We start from the raw sequence: 26261 nt of genomic DNA, 5'->3' as shown, positions 1-26261 counted from the left end.
ATCACACCTTCTCTACTTGCTAGCTATTCATACTTGGGCATATCTCAATACTTCAAGTTACTTACCCTTAAAATAAGGGAAAACAGTCCCTCCTTCATGGAGTTGTTATGCTAATTAGTTAAATGAGGCAAAGCACTTAGAACAGTATCTGGAACACTGTAATTGCTCAATAAATGTTAGCTATTATAATTGGTACCCATTCTCTTAACAGTAGTAGTATTAATTTTTTAAAAATATGCCGGATATTGGGGTGCCTGGGTGGCTCAGTCGGTTAAGTGTCTGACTCTTGATTTCAGTTTAGGTCAAGATCTCATGGTTTGGTTCGTGAGATAGAGCCTCACATCGGCCACCACACTGACAGTGCAGAGACTGCTTGGGATTCTCTCTCCTTTCTCTCTGCCCCTCCCCACTCGTGCTCTCTCTCTCTCAAAATAAATAAGTAAAATTTAAATGAATGAATGAATGAATGAATGAGTAAATAAATAAATACGGCTCACAGAAGGTATTCCTCCTGTAGGGAAACTGGAGATTAATTACGTACATTTTGCCCAAATAGTGTATTTACTGGAGACATGAGTAATGACAGCTAAACAAAAAGTTAAAAGGTAGGAGCCAAGAGTGGCTTCCCATATTCATTAACACTTCCTAATAGCATAACTATGCAAAGGGCCTGAATAGAAAGACAGGATTTCATGAATATACAATAGATTCTCTCTTTTTTTGTTTTGTTTTGTTTTGTTAGAGAGAGAGAGAGCAGAGGGGCAAAGGGAGGGAGAAAGAATCATAAGCAGGCTCCACACTCAGTGCAGAGCCTGACACAGGGCTCAATCCCACAACTCTGGGATCATGACCCAAGTTGGAATTAGGAGCAGACACTTAACCTACTGAGCCACTCAGGCGCCTCTACAATAAAATCTTTTTATTTGAGGAAAAGTTACTTACCTTTTTCCTCTCTCAAATTCATCTAAAGTTACCAGAACCCTGAAATTGTGTTTGGGATCACTAGGGGATCATGTGTGTGAAATGTCAAAGTAGTAGACTGTAAATGTTAAATGTAGGAAAGAAAAAATGGGAAAGATAGTATTATCCAACTAAAAGAAAAAGCCCACTAATTCAAAGGGATACATGCACCCCTATGTTTATAGCAGCATTATTTACATTAGCCAAGATATGGAAGCAACTCAAGGGTCATTGAAGATATGGCACACACACACACGCAACGGAATATTATTCAGCCATAAAAAAAATGAAATCTTGCCATTTGCAATAACATGAATGGAGCTAGAGAGTATAATGCTAAGTGAAATAAGTTAGAGAAAGCCAAATACCACATGATTTCACTCATATGTGGAATTTAAGAAACAAACAGGCAAAGGGAAAAACATATGAGAGAGAGAAATCAAGATGTAGATTCTTTTTTTTTTTTATGTTTATTTATTTTTGAGAGAGAGAGAGTGCTCACGAATGGGGGAGGGGCAGAGAGAGAGGGAGACACAGAATCCCAAGCAGGCTCCAGGCTCTGAGCTGTTAGCACAGAGCCTGATGTGGGACTCAAACCCACAGACTGTGAGATCATGACCTGACCCAAAGCCAGACCCTTAACCAACTGAGCACCCAGAGGCCCCTGTAGATCCTTAATTATATAGAATAAACTGATGGTTAACAGAAGGGAGGTAACAGGAGCAGGGGGGGTGGGGGGTGGGGGGAGATGGGTTAAATAAGTGTTGGGGATGTAGTGAGCACCGGGTGAAGTATGAAATTGTTGAATTACTATATTATACACCTGAAACTAATATTACACCATATGTTAACTAACTGGAATTAAAATAGAACTTAAAAAAAATAAATAAAAAAGAAAAAGCCATTATGTCACACACACCAAACAAGATGCCAGAACACACACCCAAGGATCAATGGGGAGAGGGAGAAGGAAAGAAGGAAGACAAAACTGCTGGTCTTTCTCCCTGCCTTATGAGGGATCACAAGAAGTATCTGTGAAATTTGAATTCCAGTAACGACCTCTTCCCTGGGATAGAACTGAGGGCAATTACAGAGAAATTATTGAATATTTCTTCCCTTGAGAGTAAACTGGGTCATGCATATGTGGATTCCCCTTTGCTAAGGGTGCCACTCTGTACATAGCCAATTTAAAATACAACTTCAGGGAAACAAAACAAGATTATCAGTACATAAAAACTGAACATATGTGAATGATGCAGCGGTAACATCACTGAATAATTTCCATTACTACTTCCATAACTGAATTCAACTCAACAGTTAAACAATTTAAATTAAGCAGAAAGGTAATTCGATGCCAAGAAAGATGTGGTAAACTGGAGAGTGGAAAAATACTTGCTTAAGCCACAGACTATTCATCTGAGATGGATCATTGAAGGGGCCCATGCTGTAGATTTCCTTATGCTGGTATATCATCTGAAAATATCTGGCTTCGGTTTAAAACAGGATATTCTTAAATGTTTTAAGTTTCCCAAAGCTTAAATCAGCAGTCAGTTCATTTAGTTTGTGGGCAATGCACTAACTTAAGATCCTTTCTTTCCACAAACCAAAATTAATCAATCATCTGTCCCTGTAAAGAATTTGTGCTTCTGAAAGAATTTTAAATCTAAGTTAGGAAAGGCCTGAGGTAGTAGGTCTAAAAGGAGGAATTGTGGCAAAGTCTCACTTCTTAGAAACTGCTGTCTCAACATGTTTTTCTTCTGAGGAGCAATAAAATTCCATATATGATATAAGACTTGATGTGGGATGCCTGGGTGGCTCAGTCATTTAAGTGTCTGACTCTTGATTTTGGCTCAAGTCATGATCATCTCATGGTTGGTGAGTTTGAGCTTTGCACTGGACTCCACGCTGACACTGCAGAGCCTGCTTGGGATTCTCTCTCTCTCCCTCTCTCTGCACCTCCCCTGCTTTCTCTCTGTCTCTTTTTCAAAATACATAAATTAAAGGGGTGCTTGGGTGGCTCAGTTGGTTAAGTGTCCCACCTTCAGCTCAGGACATGAACCCATGCTTTGTGGGTTTGATCCCAGCATCAGGTTCTGTGCTGACAGCTAGGAGCCTGGAGCCTGCTTCAGATTCTGTCTCCCTCTCTGTTTGCCCCTCCCCTGCTCATGCTCTGTCTCTCTCTCTCTCAAAAACGTTAAAAAAAATACTACTCCAAATAAAAAATAAAAACTTTAAAACTTTTTTTAAACATTTATTTATTATTGAGAGACAGAGACAGAGCACAAGCATGGGATGGACAGAGAGAGGAGGAGACACAGAGTTTGAAGCAGGCTCAGCAGAGTCTGACACAGGGCTTGAACTCACAAACCGTGAGATCATGACCTGAGCCAAAGTCGGATGCCCAACCAACTTCCCCCAAAAAGGGAAGAAAAGGATTTAAGGAAGCTGCTTTAAATGGAAAAGAAACAGCAAAAATCCAAAGATGAACATTATTTTTAAAAGTAAAATAATTTTAAAAAATAGTGCATAAAATTCATGACCTGCATTTAGTATGAATAGTAACCATCATATTATATTTGTTATAAGCTCTATCTATCTATCTATCTATCTATCTATCTATCTATCTATCTATCTATCTTTAATTCAGAGAGACAGAAAGTGCAAGCAGGGGAGAGAGACAGAGAAAATCTTAAGCGGACTCCAGGCTCAGTCCAGAGCCCAACGCGGGGCTTGAACCCATGACCCTGAGATTATGACCTGAGCTGAAATCAAGAGTTGGACACTCAACTGACTGAGCCCCCAGGTACCCCATAAGCTCTTTAAAGGTACGAACTTTTGTTTGTTCAAAATAATGCCTTCTAACTGGGAAGATGTGAGGAGTTACTCCTGCTTTCTTCATTAGCCTTGAGTGAAAATTGGGAAGGACAAAAACAATGAAAAAGCCTCTTAGCCAAAGAGAACAGAGGAGACAGGGCCAGAGGCTGTAGCCCCTTGATCATATAATATGAAGCTGCAAAAAAGTGTGCCTCGCTCAAGGTTAAATTTGATATGCCTGTAAGGGATCACAGAAAGGCTGGGAACAAAAAGATGTAACTAAACATCACAGATACTCAGGTAATAGCTGAAATTATAGGAGCAAATGACCTAAACATAGGTTGTATACAAAGGAGATGAATGGGGATCCTATCACCTTCTATTGCTTCACTGACCTCCTAAACTAGCTAGCACCAGTTTCTCCCAATAGGCAGAATGAGATCCTGAAACAATTTTCCATCCAGATATGAAGTACAGAAAGGAAGTGAGCTTAACATTTTTTGAACACCTATCATGTGCTAGGTTATATAAAAAACTTGACATAACCTTCACAATCATTTGACTGAGAAAGAAACTGAGGCTTAAAGTTATTTTCCTGACATCATGCAGAACACTAGGTCTCCTTGGCTCCAAAGCCAATGCTATTTCTATAATATAACACAATCATCAGCACAGATTCACTTGGGTATATTCTGTTCAACAGCACTTTCTCTTTCCCTGGAAGAGAGGCAGCCCTGGCCTGTTCTCGTCACCTTACTGGGTCATAATAAGCCACTGATCCTCTAGCTCTTGCCTTAATTAATGGCTCTCAGGCTGTGCCTCGACTGGTTCATGACAGCTGTTCAGCTTACTCCTACTGCTGAGGAGATGCTGCAGAGACAATGTCATGGAAAAGGCATGCGTGAACTGCTGGTAAGTTAAAAAAACACGTAAGAAGCAGAATTCTACCAGGGTCAAGACTTCTAATTCTATCATTCTCACTAGTGGAAAGGATAAGGAAACAGTCCACAATAGTGGATATTTCACAAATAATTTAAATCTTCACTATTTGTTGTTGTTTTGTAGCAGCAGCTTTACCTCTCTAATTACACTGTGCTCAAGCAAATATTAAAATTCATCTTCCGTCTCAGAGTAAATGCAGCAGATTGTGGCAATTCAACGCTCCACCCGGAAACAGGACAAAAGAAACCTGACGGAGATGAAATATTCTAGGAAAATAAGTAGCAAAACTGATCCATCTTACAAGAATCATTAAGAGTTGATTGCTCACAGAAAACATTTTAACCAAACATAAAACAAAACAAAACCAATTTATACAAAAATAAATTCCGGGTGCAGTACAAACTTAAATATGAAAAATAAAACTTAAAACACAAGAAGGAAAAAAGAAAGAGAATGTTTTAACCAAATTTAAGATTATTATCCTCCAAATAAGAAATCCAAAATAACTTTTCAAACTTTTTTTCTGAAAATCTGGGAATAGCTTCTCAGGGGAGTCTCCTGGGAGGCGGAGAAGGAGATGTGTTGCTGTTGACAATAAACACAAAAACACAATCTAACAGGGTTAAACATTCCTTTCAGATGCACTTTGTTCCCAAACTGGTTAATACCCAATGATTTACTAACAGTCCCCGCCCCCAACCTAAAAATACATTTCTCCCATAAATAATTTTAGATTTCTTCAAATGGATATAATGAATACCTTACTAAGCAGTATTAAAGGGTTTTATGTCCATGCCTTTTTAATCCTTCCTATTTCACCACATCCTCCCCTCCCCATTCAGCATATCAACTTGGCAAAAATAAGTTAGCCTGGTATTTTAAGTACAGACCTGCATTTGAGACAGTCTTACAAGTTCAACACTGCAACTTTTGGCTCACTGCATTCTCTCCCATTTATTCGCGTTAATGAGTAGTCCTCCTAGTTTTGTGGCATTAATACCATTACAATGCTACAACTGTACAAGATGCTTAAACAAAAGGTAAAGGAGGCATCAAGATCTTTTAAATAATCATGCATTCACAGGTAATACTTCATTATTCCAGGTAGCAACTTCTAGGCCAGGATGCTGTTTTCCTATGGCTTTCCTGAATATTCTGCTTCAAAACCAGACCCTAAAAGTGTGATAAGGAGTAATTATAATAAAACAGAGAGAGGACTCCATTTGTCTGATACTTCAGTGATACGTTGCTGAAGAGGAAACACACATAAATAGGTCAGAGAGAGAGGACTCCATTTGTCTGATACTTCAGTGATACGTTGCTGAAGAGGAAACACACATAAATAGGTCAGCAGCCAGAGCAGAGCAAAGTGTTTGCTAAAAGTTACATAGCAGTCTTCTGCCATCACCCCACAAAGAGAAAGAATGAAGATCTTTAGGGTAAAAGAACCTTGTCAATCAGTTGAGGACAAAGTGATAGCAAAGAAAAACAGTCAATATGAAAAAATTATTTCAAGATGGATCATAGGTCTAAACTTGAAATGCCACCATAAAACTTCTAGGAGAAAACACGGAATATCTTTGTGACCTTGAAGTCAGCAAAGATTTCTTAGACAGGACACACAACACCAACCATGAAGAAAAAATTGCAGCTCAGCTAAATATCCTTAATGGAAATGAGTAGACAAGCTACAGATTAGAAAAAAAATTCACAACACACTCTTCTGACAACAAACTTGTACCTGGAATACAGAGTTCTATAAGAATAACTAAACAACCGAGTAAAAAATATATCTAAAAGACTTGAACAGACACTTTTAAAGATACATGAATGGTCAATAAACACGTGGAAAGGTGCTTTTTCTTTATTCACCAGGAAAATGGAAATTAAAAACCACAGCAAAATACCATTTCATAACTATTACAAGGGCTAAAATAGTAAGATGAATAACATCTGATGTTAGCAAGGATATGAAGCAATTGGAACTCTCATACATTGTTGTTAGGAGTGTAAGATGGTACATTTACTCTAGGGGATTGTTCTGCAGTTTCTTTTAATGTTTTTTTTTTTTTTTTTCACGTTTATTTATTTTGAGAGAGAGTGAGAGCAGGGGAGGAGCAGAGAGAGGGGGAGAGAAAGAATCCCAAGCAGTGCAGAGCCTCACTTCCTCAATTTCACAAACCATGAGATCATGACCTGAGCTGAAACCAAGAGTGAGATGCTTAACCAACTAAGCCATCCAGACACCCCTAGAGCATACGACTCTTGATCTTGGGGGTCATAAGATCGCGCCCCACGTTGGGCATAGAGCTTACTAAAAACAAAAATTGATACAGATAAAAACTATGAATCTCAAAAGCATGATGACAAGTGAAAGAAGCCTTATGCAAGACAGTGCCTACTGTATGGCTCCATTCCCACATAAATTTCAAGAACAAAACTGGTAAAAGAAATCAGAAAGTAGTTATCTGGGCTGAAGATAGGGAAAGAAATTGATTTGAAAGAGCAAAGAGAACCTTCTGGGGGTGATAGAAATGTTCAACAGCTTCTGTTGTGGTTACACAGGTATATATAATTGCCACAACTCATTGAGCTGAACACCTAAGAACATATTATTGTATTCATTATATTCCAATTTTCAAAAATGTTAAGGAATCAGAATTAATCCAAGTGATAGTTAAATAGTCCAGCACAAAGAAAAATCTGACAGCTATTTAATTTCATCTGAATTTTCAAGACTGTGAAATATTTAAAATATGCTAAAGGGGCGCCTGGGTGGCTCAGTCGGTTAGGCGTCTGACTTCGGCTCAGGTCATGATCTCACGGTTCATGAGTTCGAGCCCCGCGTTGGACTCTGTGCTGACAGCTCAGAGCCTGGAGCCTGCTTCTGCTTCTGTGTCTCCCTCTCTCTCTGCCCCTCCCCTGCACATGCTCTGTCTCTCTCTCAAAAATAAAGAGTAAAAAAAAAAAAAATTGAAAAAAAAATATGCTAAAAAAAAGTAGTGTCAATATCATGAACATTCATATAACTCAACTTGATCAATCTTAAACATTCTGTCATATTTGTTCAGGTTTATTTCCTCACAAAAAGCCCCATGAACCTCTCTTTGACTCCATTCATCTTCTCATGCCCTAGTAGTAATCATATCCTGAATTTGGTGTATAACAAGTTCATTATTTTTCTTTTATTTCAACTCCAGAGACCTAAAAAATAAACTGCACTGAAAGAGCATTTTTAGGGACCTGTATTTTAAATAACCTTTTTATACTTGAGATTTGATGCTCTGTATATTCCATCCTTCTTTCATTTAGCAAACATACATGGTAACAGTGATATGAGTGATGTTTTGCTAGGTGCCAAGGACACAGTCTACAGGAGAATGCCTGGCATAAAAATAATTTCATGCCAGTGTGCTAATGCTAATAGAGAATACATAAAACTTTTTCAAAAGATGTTGATTCCTTACCTAATCAAAATATTCCAAACATCTAAATCATTATGAGTAGATTTGCTTGACAACAAAGGCCAACACAAATATAATATTTATTGCAAATAATTTCCCCCTTTCTCTTGATTTTTCACACTAAACAGGGCAAAGAGAAAGGAATTATTTGGCATCTAAGTCCTCGAGTTTGGTCTTTCTTTGCCAATATTCATTAAGAGAGTCTTGCCCTCATTCACTAAAGAACAATGAAGAAATCTCAAGTTACACAATAATCAGTGGCAAAATTAATTGCAATCTAGATCACTCAATATTCCTTCTTCCTAAGTGATTCTTTTCTGCTTGAAGAAGACAGCTTTATAAATGCTGCCTGTGTTGGTCCAAAGGAGATTAGTTACAATGAAAGATGGAAAAGCAAAGGCTGATTTATCTGCAGATCTACAACATAAAATCTCTTATCTGACACTTGTGTTGATCTCTGTCACAACAATAAAGTTCACAATAAGGTATTACAAATCCTGAGGCTCCATCTGAATGATCAAAAAGAGATTAAATTGTATTTAGGGTATTTTTAGTGTTAAAAATAATTTGATTATATTTTAACTCTCTGACAATCCATGATGTATTTGCACATAATCAGTTTATTTAAAAAAAATTCTTTTTACATTTATTTATTTTTGAGAGACAGAGCACAAGTCGGGGAGGGGTAGAGAGAGAGAGGGAGACACAGAATCTGAAGCAGGCTCCAGGCTCCAAGCTGTCAGCACAGAGCCCGCTGTGGGACTCGAACCCACGAACTGCGAGATCATGACCTGAGCCAAAGTCGGACGCTCAACCAACTGAGCCACTCAGGCGCCCCTACAATCAGCTTATTTTAACAACAACTCTTCATTCTCTATCTTATATTTAGAGTGATAAAATATGAGAACTAGAAGGCATCCTATTTTTAATAGATAAGAAATATAATGCCTTAATGCTGAAATTATTTTTTTCCAAGGTTACATAGAATGCTAATGGCCGTCAGAAATGCTTTGCTTTATTTTTCTCCCAAGTATCTTGTCCTCTTGTGCTTGGGTTTAGAAGTATTTTTGGTGTCAGAAGACTCAGGTAGTTTCTGTAACGATCACGTCCCAAGGACTGGAGATATCTTAAAGATCCCAAAGACTTCTTTTGAGACCCAAACACAAAAGAAATAGAAGAAAATATAAGAAAAAAACCCAAAAACAAAAAGATAAGAGCGGGAGGAAACTGGTTGGTTGAAGAATAACAAAAGTGGACCAGATCCTTCTCGCAACCACAATCTCCCTAGAGAGAAGCAGAGGGAAAACATTTTTCTTGTCAAAATATACATATGAAAATATATATACAAATATATATGAATATATTTATAAATCTGCCAGACCTGGCTACTAAAAAACATCTCGGCAGCATTTAAAATTATTTTATTTCTTTATTTACCAATATCAATGCCATAGACTAATCTTGTAATATTATTACTCCATATCCAGAAATGAAATTAACAAGTACAAAAATCAACTCTATGACACTGTAGGTAGACAAAGCAGATCAATATTAAAACATCTGTGGTAAGCAGTGACTTTCAGAAATATCACTTTAGTCTTTGTCTTATTTTTTGGCAGAACTTATATTTGCCCAGAGCCAGCTTAATTTTTTTCAATTACTTTTACTTTATGTTCATTGAAAAACAAATGCAGTTTTATTCTACAATGTAATTAATAATCTTTGAAGAGACAAATGGCAAACATTTATCGTTAGCACCTAAAATGTAGTACTGTTTACTAGGGTTTTTAAAAATATAGATAGCCCTTATTACAATGAAAACAGCTAACAATTTAAATACTTCTGGCCACCAATTACAGCAGAATAAGGAGGTAAATCCAAGACACTTAGTGTTCAGTGAAACAGATTGTATTTCATTTGGGCAAACATTTATTTGTAAAAGTAAATATGGTTTAGAGATGTTTTTCAAAAGTAAACTAACATGGGGCGCCTGGGTGGCTCAGTGGGTTAAGTGTCCGACTTCAGCTCAGGTCATGATCTCACAGTTCGTGGGTTTGAGCCCCGCGTCAGGCTCATGCTGACAGCTCAGCGCCTGGAGCCTGTTTCAGATTCTGTGTCTTCCTCTCTCTCTCTGCCCCTCCCCTGTTCACACTGTGTCTCTGTCTCAAGAATAAATAAACACTTAAAACAACAACAACAACAACAACAACAACAACAGTAAACTAACATAGTAATATACCAAAAATGGAAGAGTACCAAAAAAGTTTGGCTACGGGGTGCCTGGGTGGCTCAGTTGGTTGAGCATCTGATTTCGGCTCAGGTCACGATCTCATGGTTCATGAATTCGAGCCCCATATCTCTCTCAAAAATAAATAAATAAACTTAAAAATTAAAAGAGCTTAGCAGAGCGAGCTCTCAATAACATCATTATTATTTCCATTGTTTTAATTTTTAATTTACAATTTAGTTATAAAATATTTTGAGGCACCTGGCTGGCTCAGTCAGTACAGCATATGACTCTTGATCTAAGGGGTCATAAATTCGAGCCCTACGCTGGGCATACAGATACCTTAAAAAAAAAGTGTTTTTTAACTCTATAGCTTCAACATCTGCACTGTAATAGCAGAAGCAAGTTTGCCTAGAAACCACCCCATTCCACATTTCAGTTTGGCGAGGATGCCAATCTCGATATAACAGCATTGGGCACATGACCCAGGTCTAGATCACAGCCTCCATCACCTTAGAAATAGTGCTAGTTTGAAGAGGTGGACAAAGCAGAGCTAATCAGAGTCCTTGCCAGAGACTGAAATGCAGGTGCCAGAAGAAAAATGTTTCTTTTTTAACAGGGGTTATTAAGTTAGGGTGATATATTCCTAGACTGCCAATGCCATTTTAGCTGACTAGGCAGAATTAGACTCCACAGCAGGAGATGTTGCAGCCAAGATAATCTGAGCCTTTGGATCCCTCTGGACCTAAACCTAGATCCGCCCCCAGTCTTAAGAACTATGTGAGGCAATACGTTCCACTTCTGCTCAGTTTGGTGTGGGTTTCTGCAACAAAAATACTTCTTACTAAAAACTGTATGCATCTATTTCGATAGACAAAGATTTTTCTCTATCCCAGCCTACCTCTACCTTCAAGGCCTGCCCCTAAGCTCTAGCTATACTTTTTTGTTGTCCCTGTTATAACACAGTCATGATGCATACTTGTGAAGTTGCTTGAAATTCATACAAAAGTAATGTTCAAAAACTCAAATAAATGCTGGGAATGACTTATTAGTCACTTCGGAGTGTCAAAAGTTTTTGAAAATTTCCAACTAGCTCATCTGTACCCAAGTGTATTCTTCTTGTGTTCCTTTTATATCTGTCTATGAAGTTTCTAAATCCCTCAACTAATAGAGTAATTAAGACATCTTCTGATGTTTTTAGAACATCATAGTAGATCACTGTTGTTTATGTCTGCCTGGTATCCATTTTCCTTTCTTCTAGTAACACCATGTTGACTATCCTTGGAGACACCCCACTTTCAGTCCACATAGAACCAGGGGAATTACCCGATTCCCTGACTCCAAGGTAAGTACATGATCTGGGCCTGGCCAATCAGAACTCCTTGCACATGATTGGAACATGGACGAGTGAGGTCCAGTACTCCTGGCAGAATGATTGGGAAACAGGTGTTACAAAGACATTAGTTTTCTTCAAATGAATTTATGAATTTAATACAATTTTAATCAAAATCCTCAAGGATTTTTTAATGATAAAATCATTCTAAAATTTACCCAGAGAATTAAGTATACTCTCATCCCACCCTGCAATTGTTTACTGTTATTTTTCAAAATTTTCTTGACTGGTATAGCTCACTTGAATGATCAGATATTAAATGTTAAAAGGTTTAGCATGTTATAGTTTCGTATGTTACAAAACACTCAAATAGAATATAATACAAAATCCAGAATCAGACTGCAGAATACAACAAATTAATTATATAAAAGGGTCCATTTCAAATCAATGAGGAAAGGCCAGGTCATGCCTACGGTGACAGATACACAGCATGTGTACTATACCTCACCCGTGCGGCACACTCATTGCAGACATCACTAATTAAGCAGAGCATGCTTTCCTGCTGGACCCAGGTATGGCTTTGGAATCTTTCCCTACATGGCACTCCAGGCAGCCCCATCAATCTATTAGACAACTCATGCAAGAGCATTATTTGACAAATAATGCTAAGATAATCAGTTAACTGTTTGGAAAAATAAAGGTAAACCTCTATGGCAGACCATATGCCAAAATAAATTCTACGTAGATTAAAGAGTTAAATGTAAAAAAATGAGACCATAAAAAGACTAGAACAAAGCTTTTGCAAAAGATATTCTCAGAGAGAAGCATAAGCTCTGAGATGAGGAAATGTGAGAGGGAGTGATGGAGCAGTGGTCCTCAGCAATGCCTTGGTTCTTGACATCACTGACGCAGGGCTGCTTAGTTTTTTCTGGAGTCCTGAGACTTGTCTGTATCTATACCATCACCATTTTACTGAAACTAGTTTAAATAGCTTTCTGTGCTTTAAAACCAAAAGCACATTAAATAAGGCATATATACTTTCTTTCAGAAATTTTTTTGTTGATCAACTCCTTTTACTACTAATAAAGAAGTTTATGATTTTTTTTTTTTTTTTTAAATAAGAGAGAGGGCGCCTGGGTGGCTCAGTTGATTGAGTGTCCAACTTCAGCTCAGGTTGTGATCTTGTGTTCCAAAAGTTCCAGCCCCGTGTTGGGCTCTGTGCTGACAGCTTAGAGCCTGAACCTGCTTCAGATTCTGGGTCTCCTTCTCTCTCCCCATCTCCCACTCATGCTCTATCTCGCAAAAATAAACACTTAAAAAATTTTAAATGAGAGAGTGAGAGAAAGAAAGAGAGCACACATGAGCAGGGTAGGGGCAGAGAAACAGGGAGAGAGAGAATCCCAAACACACTCTGCAATGATGGCCCCTGTGGGGCTTGATCTCACAAACCATGAAATCGTGACCCGAGCCTAAATCAAGATTCGGACACTTAACTAACTGAGACACCCAGGTGCCCCAGTCTATGACTTTTCTGAATCCCTTTCAAATCAAAGCTTCCCATTTTCTGAGTGTGAAGTATAACATTTTATATACATGACAGATTATTCTTAACTGTAGTTATATGTCAAAGCATTCTAGCAACTTCTAGCGAGCCAGATTACAGAAACAGAAACCAAGTTGGAGTTTAGTAACTATTTTACTCTCTCCAAAAAGCCAATCTACTGACACCATAATCACTGGCACTTTGTTCCTATACAAAATCATTTCATGAGATTTGTTTTTAAAATGAAATCAAACACAAATTGTATGAAGAAATCAGCGTAGCTTCCTTAGAATGGCACTCACATAAAGTGACTAAATCAACTGTATTTCTCCAGACACAAAACATTAAGTGTACCAGAACATACAATCATTTCTCTGAAGCTAAAAGCTCCTTTCTCTAATCTAGAGGGGGAAACCCTTTAAAGGAAGAATATGCTCTCATGCTGTGTGACCAGATGTAAAGTACTGTTTATAAAACTAAAATTTTTCTTCTCAGTGCCCAGAGCCAGCAGTTATATCACCTAAGTGCTTTATAACAAAGCTAAATGGTATAAGCTTAACACCCTCCCAAAGTATTCCATTTTTTCCCACTGTCAACAACCATTTTCCTATTATCCCCGGAGAGAAATCTCAGGGCTAATTGATGATATCCAATCTGTACCCACAGCCCATCATTTCTTCCTTGAAAACAGTGGCTCTCAATTTTCCACCCAATGTCTCTGATGGATCAAATGCCTGGCTAGCAACAGAGGCGCACTGCCAGAGATTCTCCACACGTGTCAAATCTTTGGGAGCACAGGCAGTGAGAAGGAGGCTTTCTGGGTAGAAAAAGGTCCCCGGCGGATTTTGCTGACCCCTGGCAAAAATCATCTGCTTTAATATGTTTCCTGAATTGCATCTTCGTATCTATTCCCTGCTACCACCACCACTACCCCATTCAATGATTATCATCTCTTCTTTGGGTTGCTTTTTACTCTAACAGCTGTAGTTTTTCCTACCTTTTGTCTTTCCTCTTTGCATTGGATCCAGATCATCCACTGCTGCCAACCCAAAATTCTGTTCCCATCATGTCACTTCCTGGCTCAAAAATGGATTGCATCAGTTCCCCACTCCTTCTATCTCTTCAGCCTCTTCCCTTGCCTGTTGGCCTTGTTTCCTTGCTCTACAAATATGTCCCAATTATTTCCCATGTAAAACAAAATAAAGAACAACCAACCACAAAACTAAAATGTTCTTTGGACACTTCATTCAACTCTAGTTACCATCTTTGCTTCTTTGATTTTTCTGAGAACTTTTAAAAAGCATAGTCTATTCACTGCCTTCTGCTCCTGTCATTCTGCTGAAATTGCTCTTATGAGAACTTTAATGATCCGGTTCTCTAATTACCAAATCCAACAGATTTCATTTTTGTTCTTTACTTTCTTGGCTTCTGATGCTGATCACATCCTCCTTTTCAGATTCTTGCCTCACTGACTTCACAGCACCATTTTCTCCCTGCTCTCTCCCTACCTCCTGGACCATTTCTTTCCAGATTCTTCTCCTCCCACTCCTTGCTTCAAATGTAGGGGTTCTGCAGGGTTCCATCCTGGTTCTACCTCCCTTTTTTATTTGCATCCTCTCTTGATGATTATATCTATCCTCATGGCATCAATTACCACCTTACCCTAACATCTCCTAAGTCTTCATTCAGTTCTCACATTTCTCTTCACTATAGACCACACTCCAGACCCGCTATTGGACTTTTGTGTCAGAATGTCACACAGGTAACTCAAATTCAACACGTCCAAAACCAAACTTCTCTTCACCCAAAACAGAGTTCCTCCCCTGTCAATTTTGTTATCTGGTTTCCTAAGCCAGAAATCTAGGAGTTTCCTCCACTTTCCTTTTTCCCTCGGTCCCCAAACCGATCATTTAGACCTGCTGTTTCTATCTCAATATTTTTCAGTCTCAATATCCTTATGGTGTCACAACAGCTTCCTAACTGCTTTCCCTTACCTCATGTCTTGAGCGCCTACACTCCATCTGCCCCTCTGAACTTCCTAAGACATCACTCCCTCACTTATTTTTAGTATTTTCTATTTAATGTTTATTTATTTTGAGAGAAAGAGAGGAAAAAAACATGAATGGGGGAGGGGCAGAGAGAGAGACTCCAAGCAGGCTCCACACTGTCAATACAGAGCCTGATGTGGGGCTCAAACACATGAACGTGACATCATGGCCTGAGCTGAAATCAAGAGTCGGACACTTAAATGACTGGGCTACCAAGGCACCCCATCACTACCTCATTTAAAGCCCTTTAAATTAACCTAGTGGCTCCTAGGCCTAAAACTTCTGACAGCACACACCATTAGGAAAAGCGTGAGCCTACATTCTCAATCTGTGAATATTGTCTAATACATGTATATTATTAAACATCCATAAAATACAGAAATCAAGAAAGAATGAGATGACGATGAAATAAAAACACTAACATATTTCTGATGATGTCATACTATCATTGTTACTACATTATTCAAACTAGAATATACTCTTAGGGTCAAGTTCATTAATAATGACAATGTATTAATCCACATTTCAAATAAGTCTTCTTGGCAATTTCATTTTTTAGGCTGACTTCTTGACAATACGGTTACCTTGAGATGTGACAAAGAGCTCCTATTAGGAGAAACGTTGGCTTTGCCTTTTTGTTATTGTTTATAGTGTTATAATTGCCTTCAATCCATGGTTTCTTTGTGCAAATCTTAAGGCACTTATTTATTTTGTGAAGACTAATTTAGTTAAAAGCACATGCAATATATCCATTCAATCATGCTCGAGAAAACTGCAGTAAGTCGCGGTATGATAATAGCAGACTAAACAAACAAACAAACAAACAAACAAATAAATAAAACAAGAGCAGACAAATTAGTAAGGTCGCCACTAGCAATCCCTTTGCTTTGTGAAGCTTCCACTCTTCCCTTGAGATTTCACCTTGTGTACCAAATGTGTAATGGCCGTGTCTTGTAAGACTAAGAGAACAAGTGTCACCAATACATTAAATATTAATAAAGCTCAAATTCTTTTTTCGGGTTGAAAAGCAAAAATAAGCCCCACTGAGAGACCATTGCTTGCACTGCACACAAGGCACTTGATGATCTCTGGCCTCCGCCCATCTTCCCAAGTACACACTTCCCGTACCTTACTTACCAAACGCTTTACTTCTCTCAACACACCAGCTACTTATCACTTTCCAACCTTTGACACGCTGTCTCCTTTGCACTTCTTTCTCTCCTCTAGGGCACCAAATTCTCACCTCTTTTAAAGCACTTATCACAAACCTATTATAACTATTTCCTTCCTAGCCTAAAGGGTGGGGATTACTCCCAATTTTTAATTCCCGGCATCTACCACAACACCTTGTTTGCAGTAGGTACTTAATAAATGTTGACTGACAGAATGAAAAAGGTCCAAATTCCTCTGGCTGGCTTTCAAGGCCTTGCATAATCTGGCTCCAATTTATCTTCCCAGCTTTATTTTCTTCCAAGTTCAATCCTATTCTCCTCACTTCCTATCATGTGTCAAGTTCATTTTGGCTTTTGCTCAGGTTATCCCCTCAATTTGGAAGGACTTCCATCTACAGGGAAGCAACCTGTCCCTCAAGCCTCAGATCAAATGATGCTTTTCCCCATGACAGCACACTCTGCTCTTCCACCCTATAACTGATCATTCCCCTCAGGGAACTCTTGAAGAGGGAGTACTACCCATTTGATCAATTTCTGTGTGGCAGTTTTCTCTTTCCAATTTCAGTGTCAGCTCTTAGACACCAGGGACTACCTTCAACTTATTTTGCACGCTGACCTCTCACAACACATTGCAACATGATAATGTTCAGGAGATCCTGAGAGACCTGAGTGACTGGCTGTACGTAGCACAGTACAAGGCAGAAAGCAATGACCTGGGTTTTAGTCCAAGTTCCACCACTAATTAGCTAGTTGACCTCAAACGTGTCGTTTAACCTCTCTGGTCATTAATTCCTCATCCAGAAGATGAGACTTTACAACTTTAAAAAATCCTGGTAAGATTTTTCCTTTTGCCCAAAGAACATTAAAATTTTTCCTCTAAAAATCAAGAGAAATTCTGAGACCTTTAGTAACTCACTTAACTTTAATGAACTTTAGCGTAATCATTTGTAAAACAAAGATAAAATGCCCATCACTTCCAAGGACTGTGTAAAGGTCAAATGAGAAAATACAGATAAAAGTGCATGGATAATTTAAAAATGTTAATAAAAACGTAAGGCATTATTATATTATTTAGGGGAAAATGCAAGCAAGTGGCATTATTTGTTGTTCAATTAGGACAGGATGTAAACCTAACCAGGAACAGTGATTGGATCCTTGAATAGTCAGTCAGCTCAGAACAGCTGGACACATCCACAGCCACAGGCTGTGTTACAGCCTTATGTACAAAGACACACATTTGATCACAAAGTAAAGCAACCTTTATCCCGGAAGAATTACACAGCAGGTAATATATTAAAGTTACTGAGTTATCAGTTAAGATCTAAATTAAAGCCTGGTTTTGGTTTCTAAAAATGTTCTTAGAATTTTCATAACCACTCTATATTAGAATCAATAAACTTCTCATATTTTGATAATAATTTGGGGGACATATTTTAGCACGAGACTCTATGAAAAGTAAACTGGTTACAAAAACATAGTTTCTCATATAAACATGTCTAATCATTCAAGTGAAACATGATGAGGCTAGTTAAACAAAAAGAAAGGAACACAGAAACACAAACTTCCTGACAATTCAGATGTTCTTGTAGAGATAAATTAATGACTACACACACAAAATCCCAAAGAAAATGTAAAATGTTTTCCTTAGAAGACTCCCAACTTGTCCAACATACACTGAAGAAACTGGCAGTATAGGAATCCCAACTAGCTTCTTTAACTTAGCAGCCTAGTAATGTCAGCAATATGTTACATGTCCCCTAACACACACAAAGAACCATATTATATAGAACACTGAAAATCTCAAGCCATTCTGGATACAAAAATTATTTTCAATTTTCAAGATACGTTTCATGCCAGTCCACTTCCTCTATACACTTAACCATTTTCTTTTCAGTAGATTTGATAACAAAACTTAGAATTACATTTAGGCAATAAATGACCTCCCAACAATATTCCAACGAGAATTGCTTCAAACGTACTGATCATTTCTCAAATTATCAAACTTTTTTTTTAATGTTTATTTATTTTGAGTGCAGGAGAGTGTGTGTATGCCAGCAGGGAAGGGGCAGAGAGAGGGAGAGAGAGAATCCCAAGCAGGCTCTGTGCTGTCAGCACAGAGACTTAGGTGGGGCTCAAACTCACAAATCCTGAGATCATGACCTGAACTGAAATCAAAAGTCACATTCTTAACCAAGTGAGCTATCTAGGCATCCTTAAAATATCAAACCTTAAGTTGAACACTTTAAAACTGTCTTCCCTAACCTCTTCTAGAACATTTTCCAATGTATAGTCTAATTTATGTTCACTTAGTTAATTTCATAGCCCTAAAAAATATAAATGCCAGAAGCTACTTAGACCCTATTTTTAGCACTCAGGATACACTAAATTCAACATCTAATATCTGACAGGTGAGTAGTCACCTCTTTATGCTTAAAATCTGAATAACTCTGCATGGCATATCTTAGTATCAATGCTAACAGTCACTAGCTAAAACTGCAAGTACACAGTGAGTAGCAAATTTTAAGGTTCTGAGTGATAAAATCACTTCTTGACCTTTTGGCTAAAATCAAGGGTAAGGTATGGGGGTGCCTGGGCGGTTCTGCTGGTTAAGTGTCCAACTTCAGCTCAGGTCATGATCTCACAGTTTGTGGGTTTGAGCCCCGCGTCGAACTCTGCGCTGACAGCTCAGAGCTTGGAGCCTTCTAAGGATTCTATGTCTCCCCTCTCCCTGCCCCTTCCCCGCTCATGCTCTCTGTCTCAAAAATAAAACAATAAAAAAATTTAAAATCAAGGGTAAGATTCTACAATAAATAAATAAATACATACAATAACAATAAATAAAATAAAAAAGAAAAAGAAAACAAAAAAATTAGAAAAAAATCAAGGGTAATGTTCTGAATGGTAAATGTGAAGAAGAAAAAATCAGAGGAAGAGGAAACTAAATGCAAAATTTTTTAAGTTTATTTATTTACTTTAAGAGAGAGAACACATGAGCAGAGGAGGGATAGAGAGAGAGGGAGAAAAGATGAGCAGAGGAGGGACGGAGAGAGAGGCAGAAAAGATAAAGAATCTCAATCGGTCTCCGCGCTGCCAGCGCAGAGCCCAGGGCAGAGCTCAGTGCAGGGCACAAATTCAAGAGCCATGATATCATGACCTGAGGTGAAATCAAGAGCTGGACACTTAACCGACTGAGCCACCTAGGTGCCCCTAAATGCAAATTTAAAAATAAAAATGTTGGCCTATACAAGAGATGTTAGGAAAATAGGAAAACAAGAATCTTTGCTTCTAAGAAATGCAAACTCATTTCTTTCTTTTTTTTTTTTTAATGTCTATTTATTTTTGAGAGAGAGACAGAAAGCAAGCAGGGGAAGGACAGAGAGGGAGAGGGAGACACAGAATCCGAAGCAGGCTCCAGGCTCCGAGCTGCCAGCACAGAGCCCGACACGGGGCTCGAACCCATGAACCATGAGATCATGGCCTGAGCCGAAGCCGGACGCTTAACCAACCGAGCCACACAGGTGCCCCGCAAACTCATTTCTTAACCCGTTCGCCTAAAGTAATTCTTTTTCTTACCATGTTTTTCTTTTCAAGTAAAATGGAACCTTGGATTTTAACTTGTTATCCTGGCTATTCTGAGAGTGCTCATGTTAATTCAGAGCATACCTTCATGACCCAGTCCTACCTTCCTCATTCAGAGTTTTGTTTTTGTTACTGTAGATTACTGCCATATTCCCAGTCCCCAAAAAAGCATCCAGCACAAAAACTATCAAATGAATAACAACCCTTTGAAGAAGGTATTATCATCCTGGTTTTTCAGATGAGGAAACCAAGGCTTAGCAAGGTTGAGTAACTTGCCTAGAGGTTACAAACCACTACTCAGAAACAGACCCACGTCTGTCTGACCACAAAGTCCTCACTTGTACTTACCTCACTGGGCAGAATAACTTCCTAATGTTTCTCATTTGTGTGTATTTTCTGGTGGCAGCTTTCTCTTAGGGGAAACTTTAGCTTCACCATCAACCTTTTCCCAGGCATCCTCAACCTCTGATCCCCATTAAGGTCTTCTATACATCTCTCCTTCCTTTGTGTCCTCTCCAGAGTTCTATTATAACATCACTTTAGCCCTTTGCTGCGGTTATTTCTCCCCTCTCTCTGTCAACTCCAAACTTCCTGAGGGCAGGAATCAGGGAACTTCAAGCGCCTCTGACACATGGCAGAGTTGAGTAATGTTTGATGTATGAATGAATAATCCTGACAAATCCATGGGATAATAAGGAGCCCTTTAGCTCAGTTCCCTAACCACAGGCAACCAGAGACTACTGCTTTCCTTTACCAGGGGGTGGCAAGGGCATGCCTAAGATTCCCTGCCCACACCACAAAAGAGTATCACTGTGCTGCTTAAGACAGCTTTTCAAGTTTTGAGACATCTAGTGGAGGAACACTACGGTTCCAAAACTTGAAGGGCTAAGCATAAAATCTATCTTTTAGAAGTGGCCTACCTGGATGGAACAATAGCTCTCGATTTTAAATAATGTTTGCTTCAATTAAATGACTGTTTTCAGTGATTTTGCATATTCTAAGTAATTTTATTTTTATATCTCTTTGTCTTGAAAGTGCAATTGCATACTTCCACACACATATAAGGACAAAAACTACTTGCCCCCTTTTTTTTTTTTTCCAAAAACTACTTGTCTTTTATAAGTTAGGAAAATAAAGTAGAACCTGTGTGTTAGGTAAAAAGGCACTCAATAAATATGTTATGCTGCTGTTTGTAAAGCCTCCTTCTAAAAACACATGTGGCCTATTTTAGACTAATGAATACTGGGAAACATTTACTAGATGATTTTCATTTAACTGGTATGAATACCAGGTTGAAAATATACCTAAACAAAAGCTGTGTTTTTAAAAAAATATATGGTGTAGGGGCACCTGGGTGGCTCAGTCGGCTAAGCCTCTGACTTCAGCTCAGGTCATGACCTCACTGCTCCTGAGTTTGAGCCCTGCATCGGCCGGCCTTCTGCTGTCAGTGCGAGGTCCATTTTTGCTTCCTGTCTCCCTCTCTCTCTGACCCTCCCCAGCTCGTGCTTTCTGTCTACAAAATAAAATAAAAAATAAAAATATGTGGTGTAAAGAGATGAAATATCTGTCCGTTACCACCGAGTACTACATAAACAGTACTACTTCAGTATTCTGGCTCTGGGGCTCCTGGCTGACTCAGTCGAGTGCTGACTTTGGCTCAGGTCACGATCTCATGGTTTGTGGGTTCCAGCCCCGAGTCCGGCTCTCTGCTGACAGCTCAGACCCTGGAGCCTGGTTTGTATTGTGTCTTCCTCTCTTTCTGCCCCTCCCCCCCTCAAAACTAAAATAAACATTAAAAAAAATTCTGGCTCTAAGAATTTATAACCAAATGCACATCGAGACCAATTTCAAGGTACATATTTAAGGTTACAATTTTTAAAATAATTTTTTTAAGTTCCTTTTACTCATTTTGAGAAACAGAGAGAGCACAGGAGGGGCAGAGACAGAATCCAACGCAGGCTCCACATTGTCAGCATGGAGCCCGATATGGGGCTCAAACTCACCAACCATGAGATCATGCATGACCTGAGCTGAAATCAAGACTTGACCGCTTAACCAACTGAGCCACCCAGGCATCCCGGTTACAATTTTTTTTTTTTATATACCCACTACCCAAGCCACAGTCTACAATTTTACTCCATTTATTAACACTAATTTCTGAGAAGTGTCTGGTCCCACCTATAGTGAGATATAAATAATACTTGTAAATAGAATATTATAAAGATGGGACACGGAAATTTCACACTTGGAGCACATACAAACTAACATTTTCCCAAATATTTACAAGCAGATTTGGAAAAAAAAAAAAAAAGTGAAAATCACTTTGCCAAGCTGGACTTCTGACCTCTCAGTTTGTGACTGGCCTCCCATTCCCCAAGTCCCTTCTGTTCTTCCTCTGCCAGGAATACCCTCCTGACTCATCTCTGCCTGTCTATGTCCATTACTTCCTTGGAGACCTGGCTCAAGATTCAGCTCCTTGAAAAAGGCCTCCCTGACAAATCCTGATTTCCACTACTTCCTAACTTTGCATTTCCTTGGCATTTATATATAGTTTGCATTACATAATCAGTAACTTGTAAGTTGTTTTGCATTTTTCCATCATGTCCCCAACTAGAGACCAAATACAGAAACATTATCTGTTATATCCTCGTCTACATAGCCAGTAATAAATGCTTCTTGAATGACTGAATCACCAGTGAAACAAAGCCAATTGCTCACAAATTTCTGAAGTAAGCCAACTGGCTTTTCAGATCACATTTACAATACTCGACCACCTCCAATATGGATAGGTCCTTCAAAGAAATGAGATTTAATTTGGCCTGCCATAAATCATCAGGAAGGATCCAGGTTACAGATCACTATACACTTAAAGTAAAAGTAGTGGCTATTCAAACCTATCTTGAAATTTAACATTTCAGGCTTCATTTAAAGCCTTGAAGCAGCATGCCTGTGAATGGTAGGAAGTTGGCACCAGTCTCGTGCAAAAGGGGCAAAACTCTAGTTGGCAGTAAACGTTCAAACACGTGAGCCTCCACTGTTAAACAAGGCTCATTAGCCACACGAACTTGCTGTTTCAGCTTTCCGTCTTCAATGAAGTGCTATGATCTCTTTTGGTTATTGTTGAGAGCCAATGATGGGTTAAATTCCCATAAATTAACCAGTAGTTTTGGTGGTTTGCCCAAGCATACCACTGGCATGGGTGTGGGTGATTATTTATTTATTTTAACAGACCCTCTCGCCCCAGGAAGCCAGATGTGAATGAAGAAAGCGCCAACCGGGCACTTCTCGGGAGGCAAACCGAGACCTCCAGGACTCGAGCCCTTCAGTTTCCCCCTAGTTCTTAGTATCAGCTTATCGTGCAGAGGCGGGGCTTCAAGCGCGGCTGCTTTTTACTAAATCTCAACCGAGTCTTCCTTAGGGACTGAAAGCCAACTTCTGCAAGGACCATCAGTTTTTCCATACTCAAAGCCCTAGCAAGCAGAGTCAAGGAGGAGCCGGGCCACTAGCGCAAGGAAGCCGAGGACGCGGAGGGGGAGGGACCGGACCCGCTCCGTAAAGGGCAGGATAGAAGAAACAAAGTGAGCGCCGGCCGGCCCAGCGCCGCCCGCCCGCCCGCCCGCCGCCCGTCGGCCCCGCTCACCCTCCAGCAGCACCTCCTTGCCGGCGCGCTTCAGCGCCTGCACGGCCTGGTCGTGGGTGGCCTGGCGCAGGTCGGTGCCGTTCACCGACAGGATGGCGTCGCCCAGCCGCAACGCTCGGCTCTGGTCGGCCGCCAGCCCCGGGAAGATCTTGGAGATGAGGATGGGCATCCGGTTCTCGCGGCCGCCCTTGATGCTGATGCCCAGGCCGCCCGCCTCCTGCTTCACTACCCGCACCCGGCGCACGGGCGGCGACGCGCCCGCCTCGCCCGCCGGGCCCCGCGGCGGCGCGGGCGGGCTCGGGGGACCCAGGCCGCGGCTGGGACTCCCGGGCAGCGAGTCGCCGGCGCCACCGCCGTTCGGGAGGCCGTTGAAGGCGGCCGCCGCCGGCCCTAGAGAGGGCTCGGACTCAGCCGCCGCTGCGTCGCCGGTGAGGCTTAGGCTCTCTCCGCTGAGCTCGGCCACCACCCGAACCCAGCGCTCCCTTAGGAGCAGCTCCACAAGCCCCGCTTTGGTGGCCCGCGTCCACACCGCCATGGCCTGCCCCGCTCCCGCCGCCGCAGTCGCCGCAGCTACCCTCATTCCAGTCAGGCAGCCTCGGCGCTTCCCCCTTCCCGCCCGAGGGGGCGGGCCCGGCCCCCCCCCCCCGCGGTCGTTTATTATTCATGAGGGGCCACGCCCATCGTCCGGAGGGGCGGGGAGCGGCGGGCGGAGCTGCTTCCGGAAGGTTAAGTTGCAGCGCTTAGGTTGGTTCTTCGCTGCTCGCTGGATGTGGACAGCCTGAGCGCTTTGGGGCTCTATCTCAGGTTCTCCTCCTTCGTTTCGTCTCCAAGGGCCACCCCCGAAGCTCCTGACCTCCACCGCGTAGCTCAAGGGAGCAGCCCCGGCATGGAGAGCAAAATCAGCTTCAAGAAGCACTTTGCAAGTCTGCAAGACTGGGTTGCACGTTCACTCTTGCATTGATTGGTTCATTATGTATTTACTGAGTGCTCAGCCCTGTGCTCCTTTTGATGCCTGGAGATGAGCTGAATAAAATGTACCACAGTTGAGAGCTGGCGGTCTAGTGGGGGAGGAGAGTGGAGAACCCACCATCCTGGTGTGATACTGTGTTGTTAAGTAACATGTAGAAAACGCCCTGAGAGCAGAGTAAAAGAAACATTCGTTTGGGCTTGGGGTCAGCTTCACAGAGGTATAGAAGGTGAGTAGGTGTAGCAGAGGGAATTGTATAAGGAAAGGTCTGGAGACAAGAATACAGGCATTTGTTACTCTGCTTTGTAATCACCCATTTGCTTGCCTAGAGTGACAGAGGGGTTTCTTTTTCAGCCCTGCAGCCACTACAGGTAGGCCTCAAAGATATTTACAGGATGATGGTTACTTAGGAAGATGTCAGAAATCCAGTGTGAACAGAGCATAGGGTCAGTGGAGGTAAAAGGATAGGACTGTGAAAAGTTTCATATAATTAAACATGGAAGAGTTTGGACAGATCTAACCTTCTTGCCCTGGAGGTCATGGCCTTTTGCTGTGGCAAATGTTGGTGGGTGTCCCCAGAAACTGTATGCACACTGCAGAGCCTGCAGTGGCTTTTATCCAAAGATAAAGGTGGTGTAGTCCACCCCCTTGCAGCTTCATGGGCTGGGAGAGCTGAGGAAACTGAGGCCCAGAGAGCCAAAGACTCTGGTCTGAAGTCCACAGTGAGGAAGGAAAAAAAAAACTCAGGTCTCCCAGATTCCTGGGCATGACTACATACCTCAAGCCTCGAAAATGAGGATCCAGAAATCACACTGCTGAGACAGATCTCAGCAAAAACATGAGGTCAAGGTGCCCTCTAACTTCCCTTCAGCCCTAAAAGCACAATCCCCATGTTTTCACTTGTTGGGAGTAGGGCTACAAGCAGAGGGAATGTGCACCGATTCCTGTAAAAGGGTCTGTATACCTGCTTGCTCATGAAGCACATGTTGAATCTCGTGAGCCATGTTCTTGCACCTCTCTATGAATGCACATTCATGTGTGGGCAGGAACTTTCAAAGAGCCTCCTATACTAGGAGTTAAAACAATAAAAATGGAGACTGGAAAGTACCCAGAGCCCAAATGAAGAAAGAATTCAAAATGATAAAAGTATCTTACTAAAAAAATCGTTACAGCAGAATCCTCTTTGCAATTAGTGGAGCAGGATTTTCCAAGCTGCAAATGTCAGCAGAAGCTCAAACCTCCAATCCTCTCCTAAATCAATTGTAGTGAGGCCAGTTCCCCGTTCCAGCAGGTCCCAATGTGCCTAAGTGCATCTGCAGTCACAGACGTTTCTGGCTTTGCTCCAGCTGAGGTGTGAGCCCCCAGAGGCCTGAGTTACATGAAATTTCTGCTTTTGAGAGAGCACTTGACAGCTGATGCCTTAGAGTATAAGCATTATTTTGAACACTTTTACATGCATAATTATCCAGAGGTTGGGCACTTGAAGACATCTTTATTAGCAAAAGAGAAGTGCTATAAATTACTTCTATAAGTATCAATACCTTTTGATCAATAGAGCTGGAAGAAGTCATA

The 26261-nt window shown here is 40.6% G+C and overlaps 1 protein-coding gene and 1 long non-coding RNA gene across 2 annotated transcripts in view; one reads left to right on the top strand and one right to left on the bottom strand.

Annotated features, from left to right (window-relative positions):
- SNTB2 (syntrophin beta 2) overlaps positions 1-24338 on the bottom strand; it is a 103355-nt gene extending 79017 nt beyond the window's left edge. Inside the window, exon 1 of the mRNA XM_045443312.1 lies at positions 23723-24338. Coding sequence (XP_045299268.1) covers positions 23723-24302 — 580 coding nt within the window. The 5' untranslated portion in view covers positions 24303-24338. The remainder of the gene's footprint in view (positions 1-23722) is intronic.
- Positions 24039-24769, top strand: LOC123579369. Its single transcript, XR_006702728.1, has 2 exons — positions 24039-24150; positions 24554-24769. It is a non-coding gene; the product is annotated as an uncharacterized LOC123579369 (long non-coding RNA).
- Positions 24770-26261: the final 1492 nt, after the last annotated feature.

The sequence above is a fragment of the Leopardus geoffroyi genome, chromosome E2 (assembly GCF_018350155.1).
Source record: "Leopardus geoffroyi isolate Oge1 chromosome E2, O.geoffroyi_Oge1_pat1.0, whole genome shotgun sequence".
NCBI lineage: Eukaryota > Metazoa > Chordata > Mammalia > Carnivora > Felidae > Leopardus > Leopardus geoffroyi.
This window is presented reverse-complemented; position numbering and strand designations above follow the sequence as displayed.